The 22,922-nt window shown below is 34.2% G+C and overlaps 1 protein-coding gene across 4 annotated transcripts in view; it reads left to right on the forward strand.

Annotated features, from left to right (window-relative positions):
• The window catches only part of KLHL13 (kelch-like family member 13), a 117,066-nt gene that overhangs the window by 85,414 nt on the left and 8,730 nt on the right, over nt 1-22,922 (forward strand). For all 4 annotated transcript variants that reach the window (XM_008587914.1, XM_008587912.1, XM_008587910.1 and 1 more), the window contains 3 exons: nt 10,752-10,884; nt 11,464-11,660; nt 19,934-20,729. In XM_008587914.1, coding sequence (XP_008586136.1) covers nt 10,752-10,884; nt 11,464-11,660; nt 19,934-20,729 — 1,126 coding nt within the window. The remainder of the gene's footprint in view (nt 1-10,751; nt 10,885-11,463; nt 11,661-19,933; nt 20,730-22,922) is intronic.

The raw sequence follows: 22,922 nt of genomic DNA on the forward strand, positions 1-22,922 counted from the left end.
TTGAAACATAGTTGATTATACCTGTCTGTGGGGCACAGAGTTGAATATCAATACCTGCGTGCAATATGTAATGCTCAAATCAGGATACTTACTATATTCAACATAACACAATGTAATCAAGTGTCACAGCCCTTTACCAATTTCTGCCTTACCCACCCCCACTTGCCCACCTCTGGTAACCTCAGTTCTCTTCTCTCCTTTTGCAAGTTCAATGTATTATATGCAATAGTTGTATCTTTCTTTTTTTACTCAGTTTTTTTAATTTTACATTTTTAACTTATTATTAGCATGTTCATCTTACAAATTGTGATATTTCTTTATGCCCTTTGCCCAACCTATCATTTCCCAAACCCCCTCCCTCCGTCCCCACCATCTCTAGTATCCTTGGGTTTGTTCTCTCCTTCTGAAAGTTCAATGTGGTGTTGTGGTCTTTTCTTCCTTTCCTTCATTACTTACTTTTTCACTCCCTCTCTCCTTCCCTCCCTCTCTCTCTTTCTTTCTCTCTCTCTCTCTCCCTCCCTCCCTCCCTTTCTTCCTAACAGCCAGTTATGAGTGAGAACATGAGGTATTTCTGTTTCTTTGTCTGGCTTATTTCACTTAACGTAAGTTTCTCCAAACTCATCCATGTTGTTGTAAATGGGAGAATTTCATTTCTTTTTTATGGCTGAGTAGTATTCCTTATCCAGTCATCTGTCAATGGACATTTTGGTTGGTTCCATGTCTTGGCTATTGTAAACAGAGCTGCAGTGAACATGGGAGTGCAGATATCCCTTTGACATGATGATTTCCATTCCTCTAGGTATATACCTAGAAGTGGGATTGCTGGATTGTTTGGAAGACCTATCTGTAGTTGTTTGAGAAACCTCTATCCTGTTTTCCATAGTGGTTGTACTAATTTACAGTCCCACCAACACTGTAGGAGTGTTCCCTTCTCAGAGAGGACCTTTTTGGATTGAATTTCTTTGGGGATCTTTGGACCTCCTGGATCTGAATGACTGTGCCTCTCCCTATACCTGGGAAGTTTTCTGCTATTATTTCATTGAATAGGCTTTGAATGCTTTTTCCTTTCTACTCTGCTTCAGGAACACCCGTGATTCAGATATTTGTGTGCTTCAGGTTGTCTGCTAGCTCTCTTAGATTTTCTTCATTTTTTATTATTCTCTCTTTTTTTTTTTTTTTTTTTTTTTTAGTCTGCCGGGGTTATTTCAAAAAGGCCACCTTCAAGATCAGAAAATATTTCTTCTGCTTGCTCTAACCTGCTGCTTAAGCTCTTGGTTAAAATATTGTTGAATGAATCCTTCAGTTCCAGGAGTTCTACTACATTCTTTTATAAGGCATTAATGTCTTTGTACATTTCCTCCCTCAGATCCTGGATACTTTTTTCTCATTTCATTGTGTCATTTAACTGAGTCTTCTTCTGTCTCATTGAGTTTCTTAAATATTGTTGCTCAGAATTCCTTTTCACTCATTTCAAGGGCTTCCTGCTCTATTGGGTCTCGTTATTGAGAATTGTTATATTCTTTTTGTGGTGTCATATTTTCAAATTCAATTTTATCGCAGGTGGATGGCTATTCAGGTTATCTATTTCCTCTAGAATAAACTTTAGTAGCTTTCGTCTTCAAGGAATTTGTCCATTTCAACTGAGTTGTCAAATTTATTGGCATACAATTGTGCATAATTCCTTTTTATCCTTTTCCTCTCTGTAGAATGTCTCATGATATTACTTCTATCAATCCTGGTTTTGATAATTTGAATTTTCTTTGTTTTTCCCCTGATGGAGTTTGGATGTGTTGTCCCTCCAAAACTCATGTGGAAATTTGATCTCCAATGTGGCAGTGTTGGAAACTGATTTAGTCGTGGGGGCGGATCCCTCATGAATGGATTAATGCTCTCCCTGGGGGAGGGGGGATTAATGAGTGAGTTCTCGCTCTATTAGTTCCCGCGAGAGCTTGTTGCTTAAAAAGACCCTGGCCCCTTCTCTCTCTCTCTTGCTTCCTCTCACCATGTGATCTGCTTGTACCCGCTGGCTGCCTGCCACTTTCCGCCATGAGTAGAAGCAGCCTGAGGCCCATGCCAGATGCAGCTGTCCCAGAATCATAAGCCAAATAAACCTCTCTTCTTTATGAATTACCCAGTTTCAGGTTGTTCTGCTATAGCGACACAAAACGGACTAAAACATCACCCTAATTAGTCTGGCTAGAGTTTCATCAGCTTTATGGATCTTCTCAAAGCAACAGCTTTTGGTTTTATTGCCTTTTCTCTATTTTTCTGTTTTCTATTCCATTGATTTCTGTCAGATCTTTATTATTTCTGTTATCTTGCTTAATTTTTTCTTCTAGTTCTAGTTTCTTAAGGAAAAACCTGAGATTTTTATATGAGACTTTTCTTCTTTTATAATTGAGTCCTTTACTGATATGAATTTCCTTCTAATACAACTTTTGCTGCATCCCATAATTTTTTATATATTATGTTTTCATTTGTTCAAAAATACTTCTAGTTTCCCTTTTGATTTCTTTATGGCTTATTTATAAGTATGTTATTTAGTTTCCAAATATTTGGGTTTTTCTAGAAACCTTTCTGTTTTTGACTTCTGTATCAGTCCATTTTGTATTGCTTATAGCAAAAAACACAAAAGTGGGTAATTTGTAAGAAAGTGAAATTTATTGCTTACAGTTTCTGAGGCTAGGAAGTCCAAAGTCCATTTGGTAGTGGTGACAGTGACCCAGGTGTCTCGCATTGCGAGATGGTGGAAGCAGAGAGAGCAGAGAGAGAGAAAGACAGATTCTCCTCTTCTTTTAAATCCCTCAGAATCACACCCCTGACTACCATTTTTATCCATTCACTATGGCATAGTCTTACAATCCAATTACCTCTTCAAGGCTCCACCCTTCAACCACCACAATAGGATTTCCCACCCCCTTAACAGTCACCGTGGGGCCAAAGCTTCCAATACATAAAACTTGCGGGACACAATTCAAGCTTCAGGGAGTTTTGGGGAGACATAATTCAATCCATAACACCTTCTAATTTAAACTGTGGTCATAGAATATATTTTATATGACTTGAATCCTTTTAAATCTTTTAAAACTAGTTTTTAGCCCCAACTGTGGTCTATCTTGGTAAATATTCAATGTGTGTCTGAAAATAATTTGCATTCTACTGTTGTTCGATTAAATACTTTATAAATGTCAATTAGGTCAAGTTGGTTGATAGTGTTGTTTAGGTCTTCCATATCCTTCCTGATTTCTGTCACTTGTTCAGTCAGTTATTGAGAGAACAGAGTTGCAATCTCTAATTATGATTGTGAATTTGGTTATTTCTCTGTTTAGTTCTCTAAGTTTAGTTTTTGCTTCATGTATTTTGAAACACTGATATTGGACACAAACATTTAAGGATTTTATATTCTCTTGGTGAATTGACCCCTTTAATATGAAATTATCTACTTTACCCCTGGTATTATTCTTTGCTTTGAAATCTATTTTGTGTGATATAGTCATGCCAGCTTTATTTTAATTATGTTAGCTTGGTGTATCTTTTTCCACCCTTTTACTTTTTTTATTTTGTAAGTTAACATACAGTAAAAGTGATTTTTATTAGTGTATACTTTTATGAGTTTTAACACATGTATAGTTTCATTTAATCACCACAATTATGATACAGAATTGTTCCATGATCCCAACATACTCCCTCTTGTTACTCCTTTGTAGTCGCACCCACCATCACCCCTAAACCCTGGAAACTACTGATCTGTTTTCTATCACTATATTTTTGTCTTTTTGAAAATGTTATATAAATGACACCATATAGTCTCCAAGCTTTTGAGACTAGCTTCTCCTACTTAGCCTAATATCTTTGAGATCCATTCACTTTGTCATGTGTATCAATGATTTGTTCCTTTTGATTGCTGAGCAGTATTCCATGTATGGAACTTTGCAGGGTCTATTTTCTATCCTCCTCCATTTTGACCATCTCCCAGATACTTTCCAGTTGCCAGGGCTCTCTTTTTGGTCTTTTGGCATGAAAGCTGGAGCTTTATTTCCCCCGCTCTTCCACACACTTTCCACAACTGCACCGCCATCTTGGTCCAAGGGCACAGAGAGAGAAAACCTTGGGTATTCACCACAAAGGGGGTATTACAGCTCCTCTGACCAAAGAAAAAGGTTCCTCTTCCTCAGAGTTTTAGATATCCTCCACCCCCACTGTTACCACTGTCAGTGCTCCCACCACCATTTCTTTGGAATTGCCTGTGGATTGGGGATCAAAAGAACACAGGAAAAAAAGGGGGATTCTTTCCACTCCCTTTGAGCTTTAAGAATTTCCTTTTCTGCTCTCCCAGCCAGAAGTAAAGAGCTTCTCCTGGAGCTTTCTCTGTTGACAGGTGCCTGCTTCCAGGTTACATGATCCCCTAACTCCAGGTTGCATATACTGGGAATAAAAGCAGGATGTGGGGTGGGGACTTACCATTAGTTTGGTAGAACTTTGTAGTCTGATTTTCTTTCATACTTCATTTGCTTTCATTAACATTTTTTTCATTTACTTTTAGGCTTTGTGAGGTGGCACCCGAGTAGTATTTATTCTAGAGCAAATTTTTCCACAGTACTGAGGCATCTTTTTTATTACCTAAAGCTCCATCATTATAAGGTTTCCACTCTTGTGACTTGAATAGGAACTATTCTCAGCCCTTTGTGAGCCTTGGAGAGTGTTCCTTCTACTCCTTTTGGGTGATGCTTTTCCCAGATAAATGAGCTTATCATTACTCACTTGAATATTTGAGGAAGCCTGTTTTCAGAACTTTGGAGTCCTCTCTGTGTAGATCTCTTCTCTTGTATTCTTCCCTACAAACCTAGCTGCCTTGGTTTTCCCAGACTCTCAACCACAGGAGAATGCTGGGTTTTGCCTGAGTTCCTACTCCCTGTACCTCAGTCTGGATTCTCTAGACAGTAAGTTGCAACAGCTGTAGGGCTCACCTAATTTCTTTCTCATCTTTCACAGATCCCTCTCCTTCAATCCTTTTGAACTTTTTTCCCCCCATGTATTTTGTCTGGTTGTAAGATGTCAGGAGGTAATATAAATCCAGTCTCTGTTACTTCTTCTTCACTGAAAACACTAATTTATAGTATGTAATCAAATATGAAATTGTGAAATCCAGACTAAATGTACCTAATTATTATAGAGGAGATTTGATTAGAGATAGGTTTACAAAGGAGGTCAAATTTGAACAAGTCTTTGAAAGAGGGAGAACAATACATGTGAAAAAAATAGCATAAATAAAATAACTGGAAAAGGAGTAAGCCTATGGTTTTACCAATGAGGCAGTTTAGAGAACAACACGATAAGATGGGTCAGAGTACATAGGGAAAAAATGAAAAATAAGGTTGAATAGCTGGGTTGGGGCAGATTAGAGAAGTCTTTGAAAACCAGGAGTTGTGATATAAAACAGTGATAGGGAGCCGTTAGAAGTTTTAAAGCTCTAGGCAGAGTTTAGACCATGCATAATGAGAGCGTGGTCTAATATTAATATAAACTTTTATGTCCAACCTATATATTTCTTTTAATTGAAGTGCATCTGTTTCTTTTCTGTCCTCTGAATAAAATGAAGAGCAACCTCATAAAAACATGGCTGATATTGTTTTGATTAAATAAATTACATTTACTTAAAGATTGGAGTAAAGCCATTTCTTAACCTTCTCTTCTTTAGTTCCTTAATCTTTGTTTATAAAGCATATTTTTCATTAATAGTTTTTATTGCTCTTATCAGGATGCATTTCCTTTTTTCTCTACTTCCTTTCCAAAATTACAGTGATCAAAACTAGATATGATATGTTAGTGAGTTCTTTCTAATGCAGAATTTAGTGAAATATTTGCTTATCAGATTCCTTTTTAATACCTGTCAGTATCAATGTAGCTTTTTTCCCCACAATGGCATTATATTTCACTCAAAAGCTATGATATTCAACCAACTTTTATATAAATTATTTGTAGCTCGTTTAGTTTCTATATTATAATTCTCTAATGTAAGCTCATATACTCTTCTGTTTTAATATGGTATTTTTAAAATATATCAAATTCATTTAATATTTTTCAGTCTTTCAGGGTATTAAATATGTACCTTCCTCTATTTAATAGCATTTGAAGTTTTGATACATTGAGTAGGTTTAATACAGAGAAGAGAAAAACATGATTTTTTAATGCTCATTTTTCCCAAATAAAAGATATGTAGAAGGAAAAAATAAGATATGGAGAGATTTATAGAAGAAGGAAAGGGAAATATTAAAGAAACTGAGGACAGACAAGCCCCTCTTAAATCAAACCCAAGGCCCAGAAGAAATAGAAAAAATAGAGAACTAAGATAAGTATTGAGACAGAAAGATGAGTTTAAATTAATAAAGCAGCTTTAAGGACGCTCTAAAAATCTAATTGGAAACTGAGCAATTTGTGTAAAGCAGAGCTGTATAGGTGTATAGTGGACTCGCATATGGAAATAGACAAAGTTTATGGAGATATGACAAGAGGAATGAGTACAAATGTGGTTGAAGAAAATGTTTTTATAATATAAGGACATATTTTGAGTGCACGGGCCATCTTTCAGAGTCTTTTTAGAGTTAAATAGGGGAAAAATAAATAAGAGTGAAAGCAAAAAGTAGATATATAACAGGTGGATGAGAACTGTGGAAAAGAATGCCCCCCCCCGTTTCTTTAAATGTGAGCATCCTCCACTAGTAGATTAGAGTATAAAAGTTGTTTAGAGAAATGACTGCCTTCTTCTATACAACAATGTGTATTGTAGAGGGAACTAATATTTAGGCAGAGCTGGGATATCCAGAAAATGGCATACAAATAAGATATTTAGAATCTGTATGAAAACAATCTGAATTGACAGATCTCATTTGGATAAAAATAGCAATAATCTAGAATAAAATTGACAAATATGGAATTGGATAGTGGGATTGCTCATTTATGCATATGAAAATAAAGGCTGTGAAATGTATAGAAAGAGAAACTACTTTACATGCAGTGAAAAATAAATGTAAAACCTCTTATAAGCAGACAGTTTGCCAAACGTAGATAAATTAAGCTCAGAGTAGGTGATACTCAGAATGTGGCAAAAAGTGGTCTAGGTGCCTCAGCTTCTTTTCTTTTGGGACATCAGATTATACTGAGAAGATTAGAGGGTTTTTTTTTTTTTTTTTTAAACAATAGTGTAAAGGGAAGCAAAATGATCTGATTTGTGAAGAGGGTTAAGGCTCTTGGTGTCTTAGCCAAGCCGAGCTGTGCAGATTTTGAGAATTAAGTACATACTGCTATAAGCAGTTCTAATGGAATACGGACAAAATGAGGAATGACACAGTTAATGATACAAGAAACATTAGCCATACCTTTTTCAAAGGGGGGAAAAAAGGAATAATAAGTAGTAGGAATGGAGCCTATTGACATCACTCAATTCCAAGTGTAAAGTATTTGCAGGAATAGTTTGAAGGTGGGAGGGCTAGCAAATGAACTGAAAAGGATTTTTGTGTTTCTTTTTTAAATGAAAGAAAATAACTGATTGGATACAATAATTGATTTTGACTGAATAAGCCATGATTGCTTTTCAAAAATATTATTTCAAAAATATTGATTGTTATAATATTTAGAGAAGAAAATTCAAAAATCTTTTCATGAGTAAAAATAAAGTAAGGAGGCATACAGTACCTGGTCATCTCATCAGTGTCTTGATATCTCTCTTTTTTTGCCAGTACAAAAGGTATGATTTTTCTCTCAAGAAAAACCAAATCCTTTATTTTGCTAGCAGCTATCAAAACTTTTAAAATACGTATTCTTCAACCAACAACTCCACTTTTGAGAATATCTCCCACAGATATACTTACACAAGTAAGTATATGTATAAGGAGTTTTATTGCAGCATTGCTTATAATTACAAAAGTTGAGAGACAACTTAAATGTTCGATCAGAGGGAAATGGATGAAGAAGTTATGGTATACCCCCACTATGGAATACTATGCATCCACTAAAAAGAATAAATAAATCCATGTGCACTTAAACAGAAGGCTATGATATCTGCTCAAGTGAATTTTAAAATACACAACAGTATGTATAGTATCCCACTTTTAAAAATTCCATATACATACAAGCAAAATGTAGATTATGTATATGTATAGAATGAGGTCTTGAATTATATATGCTAAACTGTTAACAGTAGTTGTTTCTAATAAATTAAAGAGGTGGGCTTTTAGTTTTCAACTTGTATCTTTCTGTATTTTGACTTTTTAACAAATAAGCATATATTTTATTTGTTTTAACCTGAAATTTATTTGAAGGAGGACGAAAGCCAAGCCCTTGGAAGCCAACCTTTTCTCCCCAAACTCTGGCTTACTTCCTTTTCTCTTACCTTAGCCTTTACCATTGACCACAAACATGTACTTTAAACACAATTTATTTTATTATTGGGAGAGGTTTCACAAATAAATTCTTGGTTCTTAGTTAACCTATTACACAATTAGAGCTCTGTCCACCATGACTACATGACTTTAAAGTACCAAGTGATGGCTTTAGGTAAAATCTGGTTTGTTTGTTTGTGTGTTAATTGAATATTTATTAAGTGCCAATAGTGTGCCAAACACTGGGGAATTTAAAAATGCTAGTCCCTCAACTCTTCCAGCTCATGGTTTCCTCCCTCTCAATTTCTTGACTATCTTATCCCCCACCCCAGTGTCCTCATTAAGTATTTCCCAATACTCATCTACATTTGAAAGGTGATTCCCATAAACATCTTGCACTTTAGACCTCACATATGAATTTTAAAAGATCCATTTCTTGCCTTCAGCATAAGAATATTCTCCTAAAATTGACATCTCCTTTTACAGGATGAGCTATTATTCTTTGACTTCTGCTTTTCTGAATAACAATGATAGCAGATGGAAAATGAAAATAGTGGGGTGGAGTATATAATGTTTGTATTTACAGAGGAATAGGGGCATTTGTGAATAATTTGATATTTGTGAACAAAAGTATGTGTCAATCATTGTTGAAAGAAGAAAAACGTGATACATAATCCTGTCCTACAGTATATGTATATTGTATAAATATTTTTGGAATAAAAATATTCATCTCTCTCCCTAGAGGGAAAGTGGTTGAATCAGATAATCTCTTTGAAGTTCCAGTTCTGTAGATTCAAGCATTTTCTTTAAACAGCAATTTAAAAATTATGATGAGAAGTTCGGGCTGAGGTTTATATATACATGTGTTATGCATATGTGTAGAATCAGTATTTTAAAAACTACATTCTTAGTATGTTATGCCTTTTGTTTCTTAAATCTGTGATGCATAACTTTATTTAAAGTTTTATTTGAGGTCATTAAAATATGAAGGGGATAGAATAATCACTTCTTTTTGTTGTATTACATTATTACATTACTAGAAATTTGTGTGAGTATCTATATTCCAGACTTTAAAAAATGAACCATTTCTATTTCTGGAACTACAGAATCAATCTTGCCAAAATCTTCATTTTTTCGCCTCATTATTAAATTGTATATTGTCCCCTTTTGATGCACTTTACCAGCTTGTTCTAATTTTTATCTATTACTTTATAATTGACAAATAAAAAGTATATATATTTATCATGTAAAACATGATGTTTTGAAATATGTATACATTTGGATACATATTAGCCTGTTATAATCTTAAAAGTGTTCCATTCTCCCAAGAGTAGAACAAAGGAACAACTGCCTGTTTGCCAGGGGTTAGGACCACCAGGGCATAGGTGGAAGAGCTAATTGACAGGCATTCTTCTCACCAGAGCCCTGTCTCTCCTCTGAACTGTGGGTGCTAGTCTGTTAAATCTCCACTAAACCTTTACGCACTTGGGGACAATTAAGTCTCATGTTGAGGATCCCTGGGCTCTTTTTACCAAAAGTAATTAAATCTCCAACTTGATACTTGAAAGATAATTGATCAAGCAGCAACGATGTGCTGAGTATAAGAATATCTAAAGCACAGTCCCTAATTCTGAGAGAGATGGAATAATCCAATTCATAGAAAGAACTCCTACCTTGCACTTAATACAGATGCTCTCTATCTTTCTATAAACATCAACAACACCGGGCCAACCCCGTGGCGCACTCGGGAGAGTGTGGCGCTGGGAGCGCAGCGGCGCTCCCGCCGCGGGTTCAGATCCTATGTAGGGATGGCCGGTGCGCTCACTGGCTGAGTGCGGTGCAGGCAACACCACACCAAGGGTTGCGATCCCCTTACCAGTCATAAAAAAGACAAGAAAACAAAACAAAACATCAATAACACCAACAACAATGACAAAAACACAACAAAAACAAAACAAGATGTTTTAGCAAAGCATTCTAAAAGAACTGTTAAAGTATATTATCATGGAAAGGAACATTGGACAGTGTAATACCCTCATTCTGCAGATGAGAAAATAAATGTACATGGTAAATTTTTTCCAAAATAATATAAAAGCTGATGATTGTGTAAATAAGCAAATGTATATACTCTTTCCTTATTTGTTTCTAATCAAAATTAGTCTTAATTTCATCTTATTCCTATGGTGAAAAAGATATACATTGTGACATACCAAGAAAGCTGTTCAGTTTTCTTTTCTTCTCCCGAGTAATTATTCTGTTGGCTTTATGTTCCAAATATGTTCCACCACATTAATATGTAAACAGAATTTTAGCACACCGATTTGTAACCTCATCTTACATTGATTAGTGGCTCAAGTCATGCTCTTGTTATAGGGCTTTGACCAGCTTCGACTTGAAGGATTGCTTTGTGATGTGACCCTGATGCCTGGAGACACAGATGATGCCTTCCCTGTGCATAGAGTCATGATGGCATCTGCTAGTGATTACTTCAAGGCTATGTTCACAGGTATTTTGTCTTTTTAAACTCTGCATCCACATTAAAGCAATGTGAAAAGTCTGAGTTTAAATCTTTTTAATGATAAAATACAAAAAAAATTTTAAAATATTTTTATTTCTAATGCAAAATTCAGTTCTTTTGATCTGTGTCTTTAGAAGAAGAAACAGTTTCAAAAGGAATATACACCAGTATGTATGGTTGTGGGTGGTGCTATTGTAACAAGGGAAATTGAAGCACTTTTTTTCATACTGTCCACCTTTATTTTGCAGCTTTTCTTTTTCAGACTCATATCTGAATGGGTCGCCAGAGACTCTGTGTCCTGATACTATAATTTTTAATCCATCGAAAGATAGGAAGTGACAGGAGAACATTTTGGAAGCACTTGCATCATCTATCACCTCCATTACTGTAGAAATAATTCTTTTTAAGTACCCTCTTTTAACTGTAAAATATGCAGAAGCCCGATTCTGATACGAATGCTTACATAGAATAAGACTTTTTCTTGATTTTATTGCATCTAATTAGCAGCAGAAGTGAGTTTGACCTTAATTATCCACTTTCACTTAAGTGAATGTCTTTTTATTTAAGGTGGAATGAAAGAACAAGATTTAATGTGCATTAAGCTTCATGGAGTGAGCAAAGTTGGTCTTAGGAAAATTATTGATTTCATTTATACTGCAAAGCTTTCTCTTAATATGGACAACCTTCAAGACACACTGGAAGCTGCCAGCTTTCTACAGATTCTGCCAGTGCTGGACTTCTGTAAAGTATTTCTCATATCTGGGGTAAGATAGTTTCAAATCTTATTTTTCTTGTGGTAGACTCTGATGTAGCCTGTTAGAGTAGGACTCATGAAATCTGTTGTGTAGACATGTGAAATTCTTGCCATTAGAGAGAATTGTCATATAGTTTGTGGTCTGGAAGCAAGTTGAGATTAAAACAGGTGCATTTTTACAAATTGGAATCATTTAACATCTTCTGTGTAATAAGATGACCTCAGATACTAATAGTAATTGATAAAAATATATACCTTGACCTGTTTGATAATGTGATATACCTTAATTTGGTTTTATTCACCTTGCTTATTTTATACAAGCTTGCTTCTTAAGTGAAATTTTATGGAAAAGTCATCTGAACTTCTAAAAGTCTTTTAAAATAGGATTGTTAATTTTCTACTTCCTTTAATATGGGAGCTAGATCTTAAGAAGAACTAACACCTATGTGCAAACATGTACAGATGTGTCTTGATTCTATAGAAACCTATCATCCACTGAATAGTGTTTAGTCTTTTTTAATAGATAAGAGAGGGCACATAGAACTAGCACTTAATGAAGTACTTCACAGTGACCTAGTTCCTAAAGATAGTGTTTTATCTTAGTTGAGACCCTTACATTTTACTTCTGGGAAACTAAATGCCTGGGTTGTACAGAAATATTTCCAAGGTTTTCAGAACTCTTAGGGCTTGCTTTGGTGAGTAAAAATTATGACAATAGTAATTTTTGATATATTTTCTAATTCATTATGTTGATGGATAATGTTTTTCTATAATCAGTTTTAACTAATATCAGTTTTAATATTGAGAAATAATTGCCTTTAAAAACTTTCATTTTTTGAACATGGAATCTTCTTTAAAACACTTAGTTTCAAGAGAACATCTTTAATTATTTTATTAATAAGGTGCTCCTTATCTTATAAAGTCAGCCAGTAGCTAATTTAGTTGGACTATTAGATGTGTGTTCTTTTGTATTTTTGTTTCCATTTTAGGGTACTTGTCAGACTACTGTCTCACAATTACTTGTACATTTTTAAACTAATTGCTACTTCTAAGGGTTTTATGGCAGCATGGGTGTTATATTGTTGACTGGTATTGTCTTTATTGCACAGGTAGCCCAAGTGAAGTTTGTTAATTTCCCATGGTACTGCTTGCCACCGTTACTGAATTTGGGTGCTAAATTTCATTTAAATTTATTTTTAGAAATTTTTAATTTATTTTTTTAAAGAAAAACATTTTATTTGATGCAGAAATTCTAAGGTACAAAAACATTTTGCAAAGTCACCTGCAATCTACTGTCACTTACTCAGAGTTATGTACAAATCAAATAAGTCATTAACACTTTTAATGTAAAAATATAGTACACTGCTACCATCTGCCAGAGCTCACTATTCCACCAAATCCCATGAAGGACAAACCTAAAGGTGAAACCAAGACAATGACATCAGTAACCACTGTGTTCCATAAGCTTTTCCCCCATAGGACGTAATAACAGGGATTTAGAGAGTAGGTAGCTTCTATTTTCACTGTTAGTTTAAATTTTACTTTAATTTAATCATACAGGCCCATCCCCTCAAGAGCTATTAGCATCTTTCCTCTGGTTGTGTCACTGACATCATATAACAACTTTATTTCAAGGAAAAATGAATTGTGTTCAATGTATTTTTCAAAATGTCTCAAGTTCAATAATTAATTTAGTAGTAACACTTAAAGCTTATGTAGTTTATAAACTCTTAACATTGCTCTTCATTGACCTTAGCAACACATGGTCATCCTGAACCAAACTAGCGATAGCGCCATGATTTCTTTGAAAATAATCATTAAGAAGAGGCATTGTTGACCTATTTTCTAATACAGAAGTTTAGTACTTATAACTTTAGATATTGGTTGTGATCAGTTTCTTTACCTGAAAGAAAAGGAGCAGACTGGATAATCACAATATATAAAAAGTTATAGAAGTATGTTATTGTCAAAATAATGGAAAAGAATTTTGTTCTACATAATTCCATTTTAGACTATTTAAAGATGAGATCACAGTGACTTTGTAATATTGACAAATTTCCAGTAATTAGAATGTTGCCTTCTTCACCTATTTGAAACATTTATTATAACTGTCTGTTTTAACCCTTTGGAAATTTCTTCAATTTTATAAACACTTAACATTGTCCTAAAGATTATTTTCTTCATTCCTAGTGTCCTCTGAAGACATTCTAAAACCCATTTCTAATGGAGAAGAGGCTTCTCCCTGGCAAAGCTTACTTGTTGTATAGTTTACTCTTACCTCCCTTGGTTTTAGAACTTCTTTGAATATGAACTTTTAGGAAAGAACTCTTTTCTTAGCATCATTCTAGTTGTCCTTTATGCTGTTTCCTGAGGATATGTCTGTGTGATTTTACACTGAAAAATTTCTCTCTGAAAATCCATGGTAATTTTTGAGAAAATTTGGTAAATTATTATTTCCAGGAACATGTGAAATCCCATTATCCTTCTTTTGTGCATTGTTTCTTAGTTAAACCTATGTTCAGTCTTGCCCTATTTATTTTCTTTTCCTTCTCAGCAATTAAGTGAAACAGAAAAAGCCCTATGTGCCTTTTTCTGCTTATAAGAGTTGAAAGTTTTAAGACACCATAAATATTTTTCAAAGGAGGATTTTTTTTTAGTTCTCCCACAAGCTAAGTTATAGATTTTTTTTAATGTAATGATCTCATGTATTAAGGACTGTGTGCTGAAACCAAGTGTTTTAGAGGAAATAGGCTTTATATTTTCAATGATATAGCGAGATTATATCTCACATAACCAAAACACTACTCAGGTCAGAACATTTAGAAAGAAAGTTTTCCTTCTAATACAATTCTACTCTATCCCATTCTTAATAATTTGTGTGACTGAAGAGGAGCAGTGGTATATAAAATGTGAATCAGCAAATAACCCAGAAAACATTTCTATGTGGATAATTTGAAAAGTTTTTGAAAAAATGGAATTAAAAGATAATACAAGTCTTTCCATGAAATTTTTCCAGTACTGTTACATATTAGTTTTGAAAGATAACTTTAAATATGATAGTAAAGCCACAATTTTCTTTTGGTGGGTTAAAAACCAGGCTCAAAGGAACAAGAACCAACCCCCCTCCTAACTTTGCCATTCTTTGCAGTAATACTTTTCTCATGGGGTGGTAATTAGTACTATGGTTTATAAGATCTGGCATTTTTGTTCTTGCTGTGTTTATTTTATTGGCGGTTACAGAAAAGAGGACTATGAAATGAATACAAAAGGATATCAGTGAGGGATATAAAGCAGAGTAGGTAAAAATCTCTGTAAAACTAAAACCACTTACATATGTCATGGAGATAATGGAAATTTGCCTTTGTTTATTCATATACTTTAAAAATTTCATTAGTTTTTGTCATTATCACATTGCATAACTACAACATGCTAAATACTGTATAGCCATTCCTGATTTACAAACAGGCTGGAGTTACATTTTTTGTTTATCATTTGCTTGCAATTTGAAATTTTTAGCATCTAACGTTTGCCCCACAGAATTATTGTTATGGAGGATTACAGGCTAGCCCACAAAACAAACCCAATTTAACATTAGGTTGCTGAAAGAAAATGTTTGAAAATGAACTGGAAATATTACAATTTAAATATACAGAATAAACAAAATAATAAAGATGAGAAAGAAGTCATTTTGTTTTTATATAAAAACATATTTAATCAGAGAATGAAGATGCCATTGGGCTTTAGACTTGGTGATATGCTTTTTTTAAATGATTTTTTTTAGGTTGTGTTTTTTATCCTCTTGATACAGGTACATCACTGGTCCCATCTGTACATTTATTATCATTGATGGGGTGGGGAGCTCACAATGAAATGGAGAGATTTTATTGAGGTGACTGGAGGTAATGAATGAAGAGTTGGAGACAGAAAATTATGTAGGTGCATATGTAGTAGAGAGGCAAAAGGCAGAGGAAATGGGAGAACTTGGTTCTCTCAAAGGAAAAACGAAAAGAATCAGAAATCATTGGAAAAGGTAGTTTCTTTTGCTTTGGGGACATTCTTCTTGCCAAGAAAATTTCCTTTATAGTACACATATTTCCCATTCTTTATTTAATCTAAATTAGATTTATCCATAAAAATTAACAGGCATGACTTTTAAGATCAATTTATTCACCTTTGGGAAGATTTAATGCAAGTTAGAGAAAAAGTTGTATAGATAATTGGAGTTGACAATGAATCAAAACTCTTTCCCTCCCCACTAAATCAGTCTTATTGCCAGGGCTGATATTGAGCCGGTAGTACCCAAATGGCCATGACGGTTGTTTATGGTCAGGTGTCTATTCTGATTGGTTGGTATCCATGCTCTGCTGGCTGTTAAATATTCTACATATCATCCCTGCCTATAACCCTGACCACGCATTCCTGCACATTTGGCATCTAGGACTCTGTATGGTAAAGAGAATCCTAGCCTGGGCTCAAACCACTTCAGCCCCACAAAGACCATTGCTATAACTAACACTGCATCTAATAAGGGAAATGCATTTAAAGTGCAAAGGAAGAGAGAATTGGATTCCCCAGGCTGGAGACACCATCTTCATTCACATCAGATGGCACTTAGAAACTGAACAAAAACAAAGACTGAGAAAGAGTTTTTTGTTTTTTAATCATCCCTTTGTTATTCTTACCAAAAGGTCCCTTCCTTGTGTCCTGTGATGTCTTCACCTGTGGAAGGAGGCTTGGGAGAAGATGCCTGTTGCATCCTCTGCCCCCTGAAAGTAGCTCGTTTCATTTCTTCACAGTCTTTTTCTGTGGACATGCTTTCTTTCTCTGCAATGGTAGTACTAGATGTCAGGCTGTCATTTTAAGAAACTAGATAGCATCAAGGAAAATTTGGTACATTGAATGGCTGAGGAGTCCCCCAAATTTGCCAGATATTTTAATCTTTGCATTTTCATTGAGGGTAAAAAAAGCAAGTACTCTTTTTTTTTTCTAAATGGGAGTTTCTTTGTATAAAACACCAATCTTAAAATAACATCATAGATTTCTGATGAAATCTGCCAATAAAATATCAAATTATGTTAATGACAGTGTTTGGGTGTGCCAGGTGTAATTTGAACAGTACAGCAGCAGTGAGTACCAGTTTGTTAATGAGAAAAACACTTGCACAATTGTATTGGAACTGCCTTAATTATGACCATGAAGGTTGTTTGGTTATAAAAGGATAATTTATAATAATTTATATCAATGAAACTTAAACATGCATTTGATTATTTTAAAAACAATTTTATATGTTTCCATACGTGGTTGAGGAATTTTGTCCTTTTTTGCTGCTCTATCCTTTTAAATGCCAATATAATTATTTGGATTAACTTGTGTTATAGCTCTGTTTTTAGGTGTGCCTTCTTCGGAATTTTGGCTAGATTTTCAGATGAAATTAGATGAATTCAGATGAAATTAGAGTTCTTTCTACTTAGGAATGTTTTAAATAAGCTTTAAACTTCATATTTTATATTTTCAAAGTGTAACATATTCTATTATATACATAAATTGCATTATATTATATGTTATGTTACTCCATATATCTATTTTTTAATACTATCTAGGCTAAAGGTTTGGAGATCTTCTAGCTGAGACACTTTTAAGAATCATGAATGAAAAGTGGATTGAAATGAACCATAATAGAATAATACTGTATTTTGCCAAAAATTGTTTACCATTATTTCAACATTCTTGTTCTGCTTATATTGTTAACTAATATTCTAGACTGCTTCTTTAATTCCTATATTCTATTATTAATTTTTTTAGCTATGATTGCATGCACTTTATAAGAATTAACTTCCTATTACATATTTTTCTAATTTGTGTCTCATTTTTAAATTAATAATTTTCTAGTAATTTGCTATATTAATTAAATGGGAATTCTGTTTTTAATCACATCTAACATCACACATTTAATTTTTATATTGTTGATATTCATAGTATTTAACCTTAGTTATATACCCACAATGTGGTTAACTGTTGTGTATGAACTATAGAAAATACTTAGTCATCCTATCAAGAAGATGACAATTCAGAAGGTTATGAAATGCCATTCTCCGGCAATTTTTGAGAAAAGAGCAGGCAGCTATCTGTATTGACTAAGTGGTCTGTCAAAGTCTTTTTTTTTCCTGTGTGGCTGTACATATGAGTGTATTGATATGTTGAAAGTATTTTCCAAATTCCCTTAGTTAAAAGGTAGGTTTCTTTCTCATGCTATTTCAGTAATTGTTTTCTCATTGGATAAAGTTGAAGAGGAAAAAAGAAAAGGTATTAAATACCTTGATCCCATTTCTAAATTATACAGTCTGGTTTCTAATCTTTAATCTTGCTCTATTTTACATGTTGTAAATTTCAATTTAAATTTGGTGACTAACAACTGGTAGTATCATTTTGCCTGTGTAAAGTACTCACTCTGTTGTTTTTATTAGTAGTTATATCAATAATGATGAGAATCTGCATACTTGGGAATTATATTTGTGTTGTCATCAACTTTTACTTATCCATTCTAGTAAACATGTTCAAAAGTGCAAACTACCTTTGCTATGGAAAAGGGCTATTTCCTACTTGCCTTGGGAAGTGGGTCCATTACCCCAAACAGGAATCCCTTCCACCAAGGGTGATTTGGGCAAATAGATATTGACTGTAACTCCATTTATATAACTTAAAATTTTGTGAAACATCAACCTGCCACTCCCAAAAGTAGATTAAAATGGATTTTTTATTAACCAAATTAGAAATCCTAGGTATTGACACTATTAAGCTGTGCGTTTCTAGAATCTCATAAATTGTTCATTTATTTTCTTAGTTCTTATGTGTTACAGTTATGTGTTAGGTATTTTTTAGTATGTAGCTACTAAGTATAATAAGCAATTAGAATTTTTTGGTGATTTTTATAAAGTAAATCAGCTGCTTAGGAGTACAAATTCTTCTTGTGTAGTAAATCTATGAAAATAGCCATGTGTGTGTATTAACCTTAGAGCTTTCAGTGGTATTATATCCTAACTGGGCTGTTATTTTATGCAGAGGAGTAATGCTTTTAGCTGCATTTCAGCTTTCAAATGAAATGTCAATAGAAGAATTAGCCAGTTTTCTCTTAACCATCTGCCGATCTGTTAACAATACAGTTGTGAGGTTAACAATACATTGATGAAGTTTGTGTGACATTGGAAACACACACCCTGACAAAATTTTTAAAAATTTGAGTCCTTTGCCTGTGACCTATGTCTGTGTTTGTATACATACACACTGACATTTGTATGGTAGGCTTTTTTTCGTGATTTAATCCTTACATTATATTGCCAATGTTATTTTCCTGATTTTCCTTTTGACCTGACCAGTTAGTTATTAGAATATTGAAAAGTAGTCCTGTTGAGTAAGGGCCTCTCTATTACTTCTCTCCTTTGCCTCCTTTCTGCTTTGTGGTATATTTTGCTCTGTGATGGGGAAATGGTTCTGGGCTCATTTTGACTCCAGACAGAGCTAGAGGCTGCTGAGAATAAGCGAGTGGCTAAGGAAAGCTGCATTGTCCAGATGCAAGCAGTCATAATAGATACCAAAAATTCACCTACATGAGTAATTTGATGTAGATACACCCTTCCTGTGGTCAAGAAAGCCATTCCCTTGTTTATATTTACAGATAAATAATGTGGAAAATAACTTCACGTAGGAATAATTGTTCTATCAAATTATTTTATGAGAAATAACTTTTGAGGGAACCAAAATGAATGATGGCAATGAGTGATGCCTGCTTACATGCAAGGGAAACCTAGGGATCAGGGTATTAGAGCTTTTCTGTTGTGGATCTACTAGCTGTGTGGTACTTTTAAGAATCAAAACTGAGAAGTGGATTGGCATGAGCCATAATAGAATAATTCTCTATTTCCCCCAAATTCCAACTAGCAAGAATTTTATGAGTATTTATTTGGGGGGCGTACGAGTACACATTTTTGAGGACAGAACAGTAATTATTTTGGCCATAGTCAAGCTATAGCTTTGTTTCTTAGAGTAACTTTTAACCCATTGACTTTGATCTCTTTCTTTTAGTCACCCTTCTACTGAATTAGATAAAAGTGGTTTGCAAATTCTCTTTAGCTTATTGATGGATTTAGATAAAAATCTTTATTTGCCTGTATATGAACATTAAAATGCATAATGTACTGTTATTCTAGAGCAAGTATTTTTGTTATAAAGATGTGAGTGTCATGAAAGCAGTTGTGTTTTAATTTTCTTTTTTTATTGGCTTAATAGGTCACGTTAGACAATTGTGTAGAAGTTGGGCGGATTGCCAACACCTACAATCTGACAGAAGTGGATAAATATGTTAACAGTTTCGTCTTAAAGAATTTTCCTGCATTGCTGAGCACCGGGGAGTTCTTGAAACTCCCTTTCGATCGTCTTGCCTTTGTGCTTTCCAGTAATAGCCTTAAGCACTGCACTGAACTTGAGCTCTTTAAGGCTACCTGTCGCTGGCTTCGCCTGGAAGAGCCTCGGATGGACTTTGCTGCAAAATTAATGAAGAACATACGATTTCCACTGATGACACCACAGGAGCTCATTAATTATGTGCAAACAGTGGATTTCATGAGAACTGACAATACTTGTGTGAATTTGCTTTTGGAAGCCAGCAATTACCAAATGATGCCATATATGCAGCCAGTTATGCAGTCAGACAGGACTGCCATTCGGTCTGACACCACTCATTTGGTTACACTAGGAGGAGTGCTGAGGCAGCAGCTGGTTGTCAGTAAGGAATTGCGCATGTATGATGAAAAGGCACATGAATGGAGATCGTTAGCCCCCATGGATGCCCCAAGGTACCAGCATGGCATCGCTGTCATTGGAAATTTCCTCTACGTAGTCGGTGGACAGAGTAATTATGACACAAAAGGAAAAACAGCAGTCGATACAGTCTTCAGATTTGATCCTCGATACAATAAATGGATGCAAGTTGCATCTTTAAATGAAAAGCGCACCTTCTTCCACCTAAGTGCCCTCAAAGGATATCTCTATGCAGTTGGTGGGCGAAACGCAGCTGGTGAACTGCGTAAGTGTGCGCATTTGTATAAAGCATAGAGACTAATTTATTTACCCAGAAATTATTGTCACATCATAAAATAAGCAGTTCTGAAAAATTAAAGACATAAAAATGTAGCTAGGATTTTATTTTAAACTATTTTTCTTAGAAACTGACATGAATCGTCTGTATGCTTTACTTGAGCTGATATTGTTGGCTAGTGTACAAATTATATCTTATAAATATGTCAGTATGTTGCAGAATATGTTATTTGTGCAGTATATATGGTTTTCATCTTGAAGCTTCATCTAAAAATTGTATTCAGCTAATTTAAATTTTAATAGAGTCTTGGACAGAAATTTCACGTTTCCTCATTTTCTATTTTTAAAAGCCCACGTGATACTTTAATGAACAGGTTAAAATCCTTTATTACAAAGGACTGACTTTGGTTGTTTCTTTTACGTAATTTGTTACCTACCACAGCCCACATGGTAAAATAATTTTCTTTGTAGATTAAATGTACAAAGCTCAATGTTATCCAGTGTTTATTTACTATGAGTATTAATTATGATCTGTGACTATTAGTTTTAAAAATCATCCTCTCTTGGTAAAATATCAGACAGTTTTTTCACTGTAAACTGATCTGGTAAGCTTTATTTGATAGTCACTTTTTTCTTTCCCCAGTATAAGATTGGTCACAAGTGCACTTTAACATAGAAATACTTTGGCTATATAAATTAACCCTAAAAGGTGTAATTTAGTTATTTTAGATAAAATTGGAATAGTATAGATTTTCCAGAAAGAAAGGCAGAAAGACTCCATTTTAGATTGTTACTTATATACAAGTCATGGCCATTATTATTTGACCTTTTTTTCACTGCTCTCCTTTTATTCTGTTATAAGTAGAATTCTTATAGTTGGTGGATACTTTAAGCTCCATAATGCTGAGGAAGTTCAAAATATTGGCATTGGCTGTGGATAAATTCAGAGTAATTCTCAGGATCTTTTTGTTTTCCAGTATTCTAAGAAAAAAAGTTTAATGGATTTAAGACTAAGCTATTTATTGAAATGAACTGTTCTTAGCTCTTATACTTTCCTGTTTATAAAGCTCTTTCTTGTTAGTGACGTGGTCTTAATGCTACTGATCTTTTCTACCCATTCTTTTTTTCCTTTGCTTTTACAGTGATATCTTTTCTAAGACTAGACTTTCTAGATTGTTGGGTTAGGTGGTATGATCATGAACTACATAGGTTTCCCAATTATATTTTAATAATCACACTTTTAAAAGCATTTGAGGCATTAGTGCCCTTATTGTAGGATTGTCATTTCAGGTCTCTTTAGTCAACCCACACATTATTTTCACGTTATTATACTATTTTAGATTTATGGTATCTGGAAATATCCAGAAAGTGCAAGTAGTGACTTGGTGGTTTCTTAGAAAAGCCACTTTTATAAGATAAGCTTTTAGAGTTTCCAAATTATAGGTCATCATTTCTGGCAATCAGTTGTCATTTTGAAACTTGTTTTCCCAAAGGAGATAGCTTCATTTTTCAGTCACTTCTTGCTTGTTGATGTTATCCCCCCTGCTAATATGCAGCTACTAAGTTCTAAATAGATTGTTCCTGATATTAATTAGAGACCGGATTCTTCTGGGAGTTTATAATCTTCAAGCCAAGGAGAGTAATTATATAAAACCAAGAACCTAGAGCTTCCTTTTTCTGACCCATTCCCACCCTCTTTGAGTTTGTCCTATGTTGTAAGAAGATAAGAAGAAGAGATAGACTACACTGTTAGGCAAGTGGCTCATGCACAGGCTTCCTTGCAGATGACCTTCAGAAACCACCCTTCCATCTCTGATTAAAAGTGGTCTTCTGAGTTCCATTAGGAAAGTGAAAAGAAACAAGAGAATCATGCTTTTCATGAGCTATTCCTAAATTCATATTAACCATTTGATTATATTTAGGCTTTAAAAATAAAATCCCTGAAGCTTAAAAGGGTGATGACTATTTTTGTACCAAGAAGTAACTCTAATTCCAATTATTGTCCGATTATTTGATATTTCATTTGAAATGATCTCCTGTAATCTGTAAGTAACTAAACTTTTGTAGAAAGTAACTACTTCCTTTAAAAGCAGCATTTCCATCAAGTACTTTCTTTATTAAATATTTTAAGTTAAAATATATTGGAAATTTAAAAAACAATATGTGACTGACTTATTAAGTG

The sequence above is a fragment of the Galeopterus variegatus genome, unplaced genomic scaffold (assembly GCF_000696425.1).
Source record: "Galeopterus variegatus unplaced genomic scaffold, G_variegatus-3.0.2 Scaffold4587, whole genome shotgun sequence".
NCBI classification, from domain to species: domain Eukaryota; kingdom Metazoa; phylum Chordata; class Mammalia; order Dermoptera; family Cynocephalidae; genus Galeopterus; species Galeopterus variegatus.